This window comes from Salvelinus namaycush, chromosome 3 (genome assembly GCF_016432855.1).
Source record: "Salvelinus namaycush isolate Seneca chromosome 3, SaNama_1.0, whole genome shotgun sequence".
NCBI classification, from domain to species: domain Eukaryota; kingdom Metazoa; phylum Chordata; class Actinopteri; order Salmoniformes; family Salmonidae; genus Salvelinus; species Salvelinus namaycush.
Window position 1 is genome coordinate 79,089,063 of NC_052309.1, and position 12,008 is coordinate 79,101,070.

General features: G+C 42.4%; 2 protein-coding genes across 10 annotated transcripts in view; one reads left to right on the top strand and one right to left on the bottom strand.

Moving 5' to 3' along the window:
• Positions 1-1,440: 1,440 nt before the first annotated feature.
• LOC120039798 (queuine tRNA-ribosyltransferase catalytic subunit 1) lies at positions 1,441-6,455 on the bottom strand. Its single transcript, XM_038985177.1, has 9 exons — positions 6,161-6,455; positions 5,103-5,171; positions 4,683-4,821; positions 4,368-4,562; positions 3,997-4,135; positions 3,791-3,866; positions 3,480-3,589; positions 3,018-3,102; positions 1,441-2,940 (listed from the first exon to the last, which is right to left on the bottom strand). The coding sequence occupies exons 1-9, from the start codon at positions 6,446-6,448 to the stop codon at positions 2,788-2,790; spliced, it is 1,254 nt and encodes a 417-aa protein (XP_038841105.1). The 5' UTR covers positions 6,449-6,455; the 3' UTR covers positions 1,441-2,787.
• A 301-nt stretch (positions 6,456-6,756) lies between these two features.
• The window catches only part of LOC120039808 (dynamin-2), a 40,694-nt gene continuing 35,442 nt past the window's right edge, over positions 6,757-12,008 (top strand). For 4 of the 9 annotated variants that reach the window (XM_038985210.1, XM_038985188.1, XM_038985203.1 and 1 more), the window contains exon 1: positions 6,774-7,228. In XM_038985210.1, the coding sequence (XP_038841138.1) occupies positions 7,068-7,228 (161 nt within the window). In that variant the 5' untranslated portion in view covers positions 6,774-7,067. Of the gene's footprint in view, positions 7,229-12,008 lie in introns of all 9 variants that reach the window. The other 5 variants (XM_038985202.1, XM_038985194.1, XM_038985217.1 and 2 more) reach the window with 3 other exon arrangements.

Here is a 12,008-nt window from a genome sequence, read left to right on the forward strand (position 1 = left end):
TGGCAGCCCATTCTTGCATAATCAATGCTTGGAATTTGTCAGAATTTGTGGGTATTTGTTTGTCCACCCGCCTCTTGAGGATTGACCACAAGTTCTCAAAGGGATTAAGGTCTGGGGAGTTTCCTGGCCATGGACCCAAAATACCGATGTTTTGTTCCCCGAGCCACTTAGTTATCACTTTTGCCTTATGGTAAGGTGCTCCATCATGCTGAAAAAGGCATTGTTCGTCACCAAACTGTTCCTGGACGGTTGGGAGAAGTTGCTCTCGGAGGATGTGTTGGTACCATTCTTTATTCATGGCTGTGTTCTTAGGCAAAATTGTGAGTGAGCCCACTCCCTTGGCTGAGAAGCAACCCCACACATGAATGGTCTCAGGATGCTTTACTGTTGGCATGACACAGGACTGATGGTAGCACTCACCTTGTCTTCTCCGGACAAGCTTTTTTCCAGATGCCCTAAACAATCGGAAAGGGGATTCATCAGCGAAAATGACTTCACCCCAGTCCTCAGCAGTCCAATCCCTGTACCTTTTGCAGAATATCAGTCTGTCCCTGATGTTTTTCCTGGAGAAAACTGGCTTCTTTGCTGCCCTTCTTGACACCAGGCCATCCTCCAAAAGTCTTCGCCTCACTGTGCATGCAGATGCACTCACACCTGCCAGCTGCCATTCCTGAGCAAGCTCTGTACTGGTGGTGCCCCGATCCCGCAGCTGAATCAACTTTTGGAGACAGTCCTGGCGCTTGCTGGACTTTCTTGGGCGCCCTGAAGCCCTCTTCACAACAATTGAACCGCTCTCCTTGAAGTTCTTGATGATCCGATAAATGGTTGATTTAGGTGCAATCTTACTGGCAGCAATATCCTTGCATGTGAAGGCCTTTTTGTGCAAAGCAATGATGACGGCACGTGTTTCCTTACAGGTAACCATGATTGACAGAGGAAGAACAATGATTCCAAGCACCACCCTCCTTTTGAAGCTTCCAGTCTATTATTCGAACTCAATCAGCATGACAGAGTGATCACCAGCCTTGTCCTCGTCAACACTCACACCTGTGTTAACGAGAGAATCACTGGCATGATGTGAGCTGGTCCTTTTGTGGCAGGGCTGAAATGCAGTGGAAATGTTTTTGTGGGATTCAGTTCATTTGCATGGCAAAGAGGGACTTTGCAATTAATTGCAATTCATCTGATCACTCTTCATAACATTCTGGAGTATATGCAAATTGCCATCATACAAACTGAGGCAGCAGACTTTGTGAAAATGAATATTTGTGTCATTCTCAAAACTTTTGGCCACGACTGTAGATAAAGGCGATTTTCTTAGAGAATTCATCCAATAGGTCTACAATATCCCATAAAATAATCTAATTCAAGTGACACGCACAGACTTAGGTAAAAATGTGATTGTCAACTGTGTTGATTCATTAAAGAATAACTTGCTCATTACTATTACATGTTTATTATTATATGTTTAGCATTCTAAACTAATAACTGACAGGTATTCACAATTACAACCCATGTATAAACTCTGTAGCCTATACAGGGTGGCTTTATTTAAAGATCTTGTCTCTCAACTAGAGGTAACAGGTGCTTTTACAACTGCAATGTAGCCTATTAAAGCTTTAATTAGATGTCTTACAATGAAAAACTGAAACAGAAAGGACCTCAATTTCTAACAGAAAAACAGGAACCAATCAAACAAAAAAATCTTGCCTATTGTTTTCCAATGTGTCTTTGATCCTGGTGTGCTTCAATGGCAGATTATGACACCCTATTATTCTCTGTCCTCTGACTGTCTTGACTGCTGGAACTCTTTGTATTGGGTGTCATTTTTTGTTTGAGAAAGTAGCACTTCGGAGGCACAGGAAATTGTGATGCCCTAAGCCACTTCCTTGAGAATTGGTTTGCCACTACTCTGTCTGCCCTCAGCATGTAAATCTGACTAAACCATACATGCTCTACTTCTCTGCTTTTGAACCAAACTGGGTGGGTATAATTCCCATTCCTTCCTATGAAACTTCTCCAGCATGTCAACTAAACAGATGGTGTAATCTGGCTCACGTGCATTTTCATCAGGTTTAGAATATTTTTGCCCTCTAGTGGCCCAAAGTCAAAAGCACAGAAATGTGGGTTCCTGTGTCCTCATCTCTTGCACAACAAAACAGAACTCAATTATAGAAATGTATTCGCTTCCTCCTGCTGGTAAAGGTCGATAATAAGCCCTAGGAAATGTTCCGAATCTCTCTAATTGTTAGTTTATGACCACATTTCTGTGTTAGAAGTCATGCATGGAATTTAAAGAGGGTGGGCCGCTGGTCTGTAGCCATGGTAACAACTAAAAGTGCCTGAATATATCAGAGGAGACAGTTCCTGGACTTCAACAACACTACTCCACTCCTACATTATCATACACTGAAAAGGTCTGCAGTGAAAACTGGATGTCACAAAAGTACTGTATGTCTGACAGGAGTTGAAAGCAGTACAATGTAAATTCATAACTTTCAACAGAATGTTTAGCATATAAATGACAAAAAAAAAACGTACTGTAACAACACATGAACGTAACTAAATCATAAAGACAGTAAAATATTCAGGCACATCACTGTCATTGAACCATTCAGTAATAAGTCTGACAGAATATACAGGCAGAAGCAATTACTCAAGTGAAGCATAAAAGTAGAAAAAGCGATTTCATAACAAACAAAACAATTTTTAAAAAGGAGATCTGATTTCTCATATAAAATGTCTTATTGGCCATTTCAGAGGAAGTCCCAGGCTGTGTAAAGCAGTTTAATTCAATGTGATGTTGACTGTTCCTAGAGCATCCACCGCCCAGCCTGGATACTGTTCAGGAGAGGGGAACATTCTCTTCATGAATGTCCTCACAAAGTCTGGGAAGCGACCATCTATGATGCTCTGTCTCATCGACCGCATCAGAGTGAGCTGGACGCAAAGATAGAGGATAAGGTTATTATCTCATCTATGGCAAATAGTAACTTAACCATTCTAGAAACACAGACCTGGTAGGAGATGTTGTGGATGGTAATGTGATGCATGGCTGCGGTGTCACTCTTGAACAGAGCATGCAGATAGGCCCGACTGTGCCTGGAGTCATTGGGGAGCAAAAGAAAACCGATAATGTATTTAAAAAATAGATATATTTAAACTTTATTTAACTTGGCAAGTCAGTCAGTTATATTATTGACAATGATGGTCTTGTTCAGGGGCAGAGCGACAGATTTCTACCTTGTCAGCTCGGGGATTCAATCTAGCAACCTTTTGGTTACTGGCCCAATGCTCTAACCACTAGGCTACCTGCCGCCCCATGAGAAAACAATCCTCAGAATCATTCAGCCTACAACTAAAAACATCCATTGAAGAGAACTGAGATTTGTAAACCAGTTTCTCTAACCCCTACAAACTCCATTCCTTCAACCCTCCGTATTCTGTCCCTCAGTGTACCAGGGTTAATATGGCTTTACCTCCTGCAGGTGGGGCACTGGCAGTCTGGGTCTATTGCCTGTAGATCCTTGGCAAACTGCTTCTTGGTAATCGTCAGAGATCCCCACGGGACCAGTGCTGAGCCAAACCTCTGGGATGAAAGGAAGAAGATCACTTCATTATCATCATAACCATAATCATCAACATAATCATTATGAAGAAAGTAGTACTGCTATGGACTAAATTATAAAAGAAGCTATTGGGTATCTCTGCACTTGTGATAAGAATACTTATTTCGAAGTAAATTAATAGAGTAGGTGACTCATAATATGTAAGAGAATGGAATACTTACTGCAGTGCGTGTTGGGAAGACACAGTCAAACATGTCACAACCCAGAGCAACACACACCACCAGGTCTACTGCATAACTGTGACCCACAGCAAAACACATGAACCACATACATACAAATATCTGTACGGCACAACAAAACATTTGCAACTTATGTCATTTATGCATGGAAATGTGCTGTTATAACATAAGGAAGATGGCAGCCATACCCAACCCCCATGAGGTAGCGAGGCTTCTCCCGAGGCAGGTGGTCTGTGCTGAGTGTCACCATCCTCCAGAAATCATCCTTCTCTTCACCTCCGCTCAGCCCACCGATAGCAAAGCCAGGAACATCCCGTTTTGTCATTTCTGTAAAAAGCACAGGAACAGAAAAAAATGATATATGTATCCTCTGGAAATACGCAAATTGCACGACATTTGGTATCAGCATCTGCATAGATAATGTATTTTTCATTAGCTCTTTTCCACTGTATTTCCAAAATAAGATGTTAAACTAATTAGCATGAAGACAGAGCAATTTGCTGTGCTGAATGGCTTTGAGGGAGGTTAGTCATCGATAGACATAGATGAAACATCTTACCGTCTAGACAGGCTTTGCGCAGCTCTGCGTTCAGGCCCCCCTGGATGATGGCAAACAGGTTCTGTCTATCTGGATTCTTATTGGCTGCAATGCAGCGGTCCAGCCAGCGAATCGATCTCCACGTAGCCTCCTCCACCCGCGGCCCAGTCACCGTACTGCTGACCACGTCATCCAACTGCATCATGATGTCTGACCCTGGACAAAACAGAAATGGTGCGATATTAAAATTAAGAACAGGAGTACTACCTGAAGTATAGTGGCTTTACTTTCCAGACTGATTCATTGGGAGTGGATACTGGATTGTGTCCTTCTTACCCAGACTGTTCTGTATGGCAATTGACTGCTCAGGACTCAGAAGGATCTCCTTCCCATCGTACGGAGATTTGAACTTGACCCCCTCCTCAGTAACCTCAGATAGTTCAACAAGAGACACCATCTGAAAGCCCCCACTGTCCTATGTAGAAATGGTAGGGATTCAAGGAAAATTCCAACCAAAAACTATCTTTTGGTTTGTGTTTCAATAGTCCATCATTGACATACTGTAGTCCCAAAATGTTTTTCTTGTCAGCACTCAAGTTTTCAAGATATGTGACCTTCAAAATACAGAAATCCTCCCCATATGATGCATTTTGCATCATATGATGCTCACATATCTTGAAAAGCAGACATTTGGGTGAAAGAGACCCTTGTTCTTTTTAGCCCACTTACGCAGTCAACACATTAGCTGATACTCACAGTCAAAAGGTTTCTTTTCCAGTTCATGAAGCCATGCAGGCCATTTGCTTTCTCAATCAGCTCAGGACCCTGTGATCGGACAGACAGACAACACCATCCTCACTGTCTGCAGCACACCAGACACTGACAACAAAGAGCTGTCTACAAGGTCAATCATCTTTGATACACAATGTGAATAGCCCTAGCACCACTTAATGTAGCCCTTGATAATGACTCTCAGTGCCATTACATTACACATAAGAGTTATTGGACGAAGGCGTCTTCTATACAGGGGAGTTCTGTTAAGAGCCCTGAAGCTCAGTCTGAACATTAACACGCATCGCTTGCAGTACAGTTTTGGAAGCATAAGGACCTTATATCTTTCATATTAGCAATAAATAATTAAATCAAATAAAAAGTTACATTTATACACAGCTTTATAGGGTTATACACAGCTTTACAGCTTTTTGTCAATGAAAAACACTGTTGGCCGCAACTGTGTTAAACCAGTTAAAACAGTCTACAGTAAGTGTGCATTTGCGAAATTATTTTGATGTGATATGAAAGTAGAGGGATTTATGTTTCTAGAACCGGACCGCAAGTGAGAATCAATTGTTTAGATGGAGTATTTGGCTGTTTTGGCTTCCTGAGCAAATTTGCCTTTAAAGCGCAAATCAGCAGTTGAAACAATAACAAAACCCCTCTCCACCACTGTTGTAACCATTCTCAAATTCATAGACAGAGGTATGGATGCAAGGACTGACCATCCATGATATCAGAATTATAGCTTTGACCATGTTTTGAGGCTATACTGTGTTTGTTTACATTAACTTTGTTTACAAAGATTGGAGTAAAACAAAGTTATATTTTATATATTTTGGGGGTATGACAGTTGAACTAAGCTCATGAGGCATTTATAAATTATATTCTTCAAGAATCAATGGGTACATATCATTAATGTATAAATCCAAAAATGGATGTAGCAAATTCTGATTGCCCCTTTAAACAGAACATGTAAGGTCCTTGGACTATAACGAGTAACGTTAGGCTCCTTTCTTACATTATTGGGCTACACTTACCGGCCTCATACCCAAGTGGTATGTGTTGCCAAGACAAATCTGACATCCCAGATCATCGAGTTGGTCCACAGTGATTCCCTTCATCGTGCCTTGTGTACCAACAGGCATGAACACTGGGGTGCTGACCGTACAGTGAGGAAGTGTGAGATCACAAGCCCTCGCTTTGGTCACTGGACATTCGGCGATGATTCGGAGAGCAAGAGGAGCAACGATGGAAACGGCTTTCTTGACAACCATGCCTTTTTCAAGGCTGCTCGTTGCAGCTACTCTGGCCAGGGACGCAGCCATGTTGTTGCACACAGACGACGTCAACAAGCACGTGACATACCGGAACTACAGTAATCTAATATGTGCATTGAGTTGTCAAAAATATGTCTTCATTACAATACTATTGACAGCAAACTCGTAGAAGCTATCCTTGCATGTCTTGTCATTTAATAATTGTATCATCAAGTATTAATTTGCCCATTGAAGCAATGTCCAGGGGTGAACACACCCCTTTGACGTTGAAAACAACTAGCCAATGAAAGGAGAGTGATTAGAGACAAGCAGTGAGATTGACCAATTATTTAATTGACAGGAGGCGGTAGCCTAATCACCGGTTAGGTCGGATGTCGACTTGCCTGACCGGATGGTGGAAGTTTTGTTTTGTGAGTTTTCTATCCGTTTCGTTTGGTTGACTTTGAGTATTTTTCGTGTTTATAAGAACACGTTGTTGTAATCCCACTAAATTGGGAGTTACACAATTGTAAACAGCATATTTTCCTTTGACAGAGTGAAGACAGGGCGGCTTGAAAGGTGGAATTCAACACTTCGGAGTAACCCGAGCACCTTGCTAACTAGTAACGTCAACGTAGTAGACTAACGTTAGTTTGCTCTTCGGGAGGGGAGCCGATCCAACGAAACCATGGGGAACCGGGGGATGGAAGATTTGATCCCCCTTATCAACAAACTTCAGGACGCTTTCAGTTCCATCGGCCAGAGTTGTAACTTGGACCTACCGCAAATTGCTGTGGTCGGTGGGCAGAGTGCTGGAAAAAGCTCGGTCTTGGAAAATTTCGTTGGCAGGTTGGTGGTGCTCAAAGCTAACGTTAGCTAGACAGCTATTATATTTGTGGTTTATCTCACTCAACTCAATTTGCAAAAACTCCCTGGAGTCAACTTTTAGTAAGGAATTTCGCTAACTAGATAACCAGTTGGTAAAGTTGTGAGATGATCCGTGATCCTAAACGGGTATTTGGTCACATACTCATTTACGCACTTGGCGTAAGCAAACAAAACAAAACGAAAGAGGAGGAACGAAATGTAGACGTTAGTTGCGACGTTTGCGTGGCAAGCCGGGGCGAATAACAAATGTTTCAAAGGAAATCGTGAGAAGTTGCCTGGAGGCACTGGTCTAGGACCAGAAATCTTACATAGTAGTATATATTTATGTAAGGAAATGAAACAAAATGCAATAAATATGGACCAAATAACTTTGCTATCTAGCGTTTTGGGGGCAACTTGCTCCTGCAATAGTGTCAGCGGTTGTCAGCAGGGCCGAACACGGAAATCAGGCTACTTCAGTCGACTGATCAGTAGATTAGATTGATAACTTAATTATTTGTGTATTGTAGACTGTTCCCAGTACACATTGAATTGTTTTCCATTTAAGATGTATGTAATCTATAACTCTCTAGGTGACATGATGACATTACACAACAACAGAACACAACTAGCTACAGTAGCTGCTTTTTTCAGTCTGACAGGCTATGTTGAGCATAATCTGTATGGAGTGTGGTCTAGACTTTAGGTATATGAAAAACATTTAGTTGAATATTAGGCTGCTTGTCCCCCTTTAATCCACTTAAATATGATGCTGCGCTTGTCAAGATTGGGTGCCACAAAGAGGCCAAGAACATTGGTTTCCCAGTGGTGTTTGCATAGGATCTGCTCTTATGTATAATTTATATACCCTTATGAATTTTATACCCTTTGCCTGGAAATAAAATAAAATATTACCGGTAGTTAGGCAATGTATCCTGCATAAATGTTCTGTATAGTTTTGTGGGGTCCAAAGAACTCGTTTATAGTGGGTGAGTACAGAGATAATAGGTGGGTGTAGTGTAGACTGGAGAAAAATGTATTTTGTGTGATGTCACACTGGTGTTTAGCCCTTGAATGACTCCGTTCCATTACATTACACAAGTCATTGGAGGAAGGAGCTTTGTTGATATCCCCGACGCTCGGTCTGAACATTAACGCCTTGATCACACTGACAGTGTCATTGCATTTTGGTACACCAGGAGTACATTAATTTCCAATGGAACACTGCGTTTGCCTTGCAGCAGAGCGTTCTGTGTGGGGCATACGTTGGATTTATCAAGGGTATGCGTCCAACTGTACGCATAGACGGCTTGACAGAAATGTTAGCAGAAGGTGAATGTTAAACTTTTGTTGCACACCATCCAGATGCTGCAAACCATTTTGCACAAGCAGACTGTAGGTGTGATCGAGGCGTAACGTGCATCGCTTGCGGTTCGGTTTTGGAAGCATGCGGACCTTATCTTTCATATCAGCGGGAAATAATTTTCTAAAACGAAAGCATAAATTGATATACACCTTTTTTATATGGTTATGGTTAATGTTCTCACAGCGCCATATCTCCATGTTACAGCACATGTTTATGCGAGACATATGCTAATTAGCTATCTAGCATGCTATGAACACCTGTGTGTGACGGAAGATGGCTGCAAGAAATGTGTTGTCACTGAAAATACTGTCAGGTGCAACTGTGATAAAGCCTGCTAAAACATTGTATACTAAGTGTATGTTTTGCGTAGTGAAATGATATTGGTGTAACATTAAAAATAAAGGGCTTTATGATTCTTGAACCGTTTCGCAATTGAGAATCGATTCACGTTTAGATGGAGTTGTGGGCTGCCAGAGCCAGTCTACCTCCTGAAAATAACAACACAAGATCCTTGGACCTTAAGGAGTAACGGTAGTCTTCTTAAGAGTACATCTTGGGCTAACTGATGTTCTGCCCTTGTTTCAAAGGGAAACCTCGGTGTAGGCTTGTCTCCCATTGGTCTATTTATAAGTTCCATGCCACATGGACAAATTCTTTGGGACAGGACCCAGTATGCACAACCTATATTATGGCAGTCTATCACTAGGCTACAGCCTATACTTTTGTGTTGCTCATAATAGCCTTGGGCCTAATAGTTTCCCCCTGTGAGGCTAATGAATGAAAATGTGTACTTTATACATGAGCTGCACCAGTTTTGTTAATTTATAATGCACTGACTGTCCCTCTCACTCACTAACCCAGTTTAGTGTTGGCTCTGAGGAGACTGTTGGATAGGATGTGTGTATGATGTATGAACAGCAGGTGTGTACCTGGCCCTGTGGGGTCTGTCATCATTTCCTATTTTCTCGCTAGCCTAGTCTGTTTTTAAACTAAAATGATCTATCAGCAAGAAATAGAATTTCACGACTATAGCATTGTGTTGACTCATACAGCTTATTGCAGAAATAGGCAACTCATCATTTCCACTTGAGTGCTTCCTCTTTCTCACCACATTTGATTGTTTTCTATCGAACAGTAGAAATTCACAATCTCTCCTTGCCTGTTTGTGTTGTGTGCTCTAACCCACAGCCCTCTTTAACAGGCGGGTCCTGTCTCTGTCTCCCACATCAGCAGTGTGTGAGATCACCCTTCATATAAAGACACAAAACAAGCACCCATGAAAGCAGCTCGTTAAGCAGGTTTTCACAATTCAAAGACTCACTCAGAAGAATATGACACACACACACTTTTTCTAGCTATGCATAGCCCTCAAATACATGGAGCATTTCCATAGTCAAATGGAAGCATACTAGATGACCACTCAACATACATATGTAGTTTCAGATGAGGGACTTTGCACTCAAACAGCACTTGACACATCTCTGCTGTGATTAACATTAGTCATTTGCTGCTGACCTCAATTTTCCTGCCAGAACAGACCTCCCACATTCCCCTGTTGACAGCTCTTAGGGAAGTAAGTTAACACACAGGTGCACGCACAACATGCCTACACAAATACACAACAAAGCCGTTTTACGCTCATAGGGTTATGCACATATGAGAGGGACATGTGTAACGGCCTCCCGGGTGGCGCAGTGGTCTAGGGCACTGCATCGCAGTGCTAGCTGCGCCACCAGAGTCTCTGGGTTCGCGCCCAGGCTGGGCTGGGTTCGCGCCCAGGCTCTGTCGCAGCCGGCCGCAACCGGGAGGTCCGTGGGGCAACGCACAATTGGCATTGCGTCGTCCGGGTTAGGGAGGGTTTGGCCGGTAGGGATATCCTTGTCTCAGTATGTAAAATGTATGCACTCTACTGTAAGTCGCTCTGGATAAGAGCGTCTGCTAAATGACTAAAATGTAAATGTAACGGGGGTCAGTGTGATGCTAACAGCTTAGCTTCCTCCACTGTCCGACTGCCCTTGCCTGGCTACCCAGACACCTTGCTTCGGCCAAATGCTACGCCATCCCCACGGACCTTAGATCCAGACTCATTGCTGAGAAGGAACTGAGTACCTCCCCGACCCTTTACCGAATGCGAACACATTCTGGGCCGTCTGATTGGTCCTGAAACCGATGGGTTGAGCCAGAACACGTGGGTAAAGCAGCTGTTTAAAAATTTGTGATTGATTAGAGACGATCCAATCGCTGATGACTTTGTTTTGTATGACACCCCTGGTCACCACAAACGACTTCAGTGATGGCAGTCTCAGACTAAAGTATGTAGCGAATCACAGAGCAACGGAACAATTTAGTATGAGTTTAGTATGAGTTGTCAGGCCCATACTGGGCTTGAACCTGTGATCCTCTGCTTTGCAACACACGTGACCGCCCTCAACAACCTTCCAACGGGTTATGCCACCCAAAATATATCCAAATTGGATTGTTACCACCACATCATCAACATTAAGGGACATGGGCAGCTGTGAGGAGCAGGGTTTATTCTCCAGGTCTTTAACTGTTTTCCAGAACTTCTTGGGGTTAGACCCACAGAGAGAGAATTGCTCCTTAAAGTAACTAACTTTGGCCTTCTGGATAGCCTGAGTGCACTTATTTCTCATTTGCCTGAACGAGAGCCAGTCAGCCTGAAGATGCTTGTGCCGAGCTTGCTAACGTAGCTAGCACGTCTCTGTCCACCATTAACACGGAAGGGTTTGGGTGCTGCTGCTGATCACTACGGCAATTAGACTGTTCAAAATGTTTTCTTCTGTTTTGATGTTTTTGGGTATCTTTTTGTTACATAAGTTCAAATCAACATGTATTCGTCATATGCACAGGATACAGCATAAACGGTGCAATACATTTTTTTTCTTGTGGACTTCCTCAACACTGCAGTAATAATACAATTACCAATAAAACTAAATCTGTCATTAATAGTATAAAAGTGTACAATAAAGTAATTAAAGGATTTATATAAGTAATAACTAAGGATTTATTGTAAGCATTTACGGAATATACTGTGAATATTACAATGCCAGTGTGCTGATATCAAGTTGTTGTGTTAAGGGGTGCTTAGGCTATATGAAGTGTTTTAGCTCTTGGTTTGAGACAGGCTTACTTTAAGAGAGTATGACTCCTTTGGCATAATGCAAGCTACAGAAGCAAACATACATGGCATGTGGGTGAAAGAGAAACCTTCTGAGAGAGAAGTGGAGTGTTTGACTCATTTTTATGAATATCCTTTGAAGTAGCGTCATACCATCACAGAAGTTCCTCTGGGGGTGAAGATGGTCATTTCTGTCAGTGTGGACATGGAGACATGCGAGAGAAGTGTAATGACAGACTGGTTGTGGAGGTTTCTCT

Excerpts from the sequence above, each read along its gene's own strand:
- LOC120039798 (XM_038985177.1), bottom strand. The coding sequence starts at position 6,448 with ATGGCTGCGTCCCTGGCCAGAGTAGCTGCAACGAGCAGCCTTGAAAAA. Across the intron at positions 4,822-5,102 it reads GGAAAAGAAACCTTTTGACT|GACAGTGGGGGCTTTCAGAT; the intron begins GTGAGTATCAGC and ends ATTTCTACATAG. Across the intron at positions 3,103-3,479 it reads CAGTGCCCCACCTGCAGGAG|GCACAGTCGGGCCTATCTGC; the intron begins GTAAAGCCATAT and ends CAATGACTCCAG.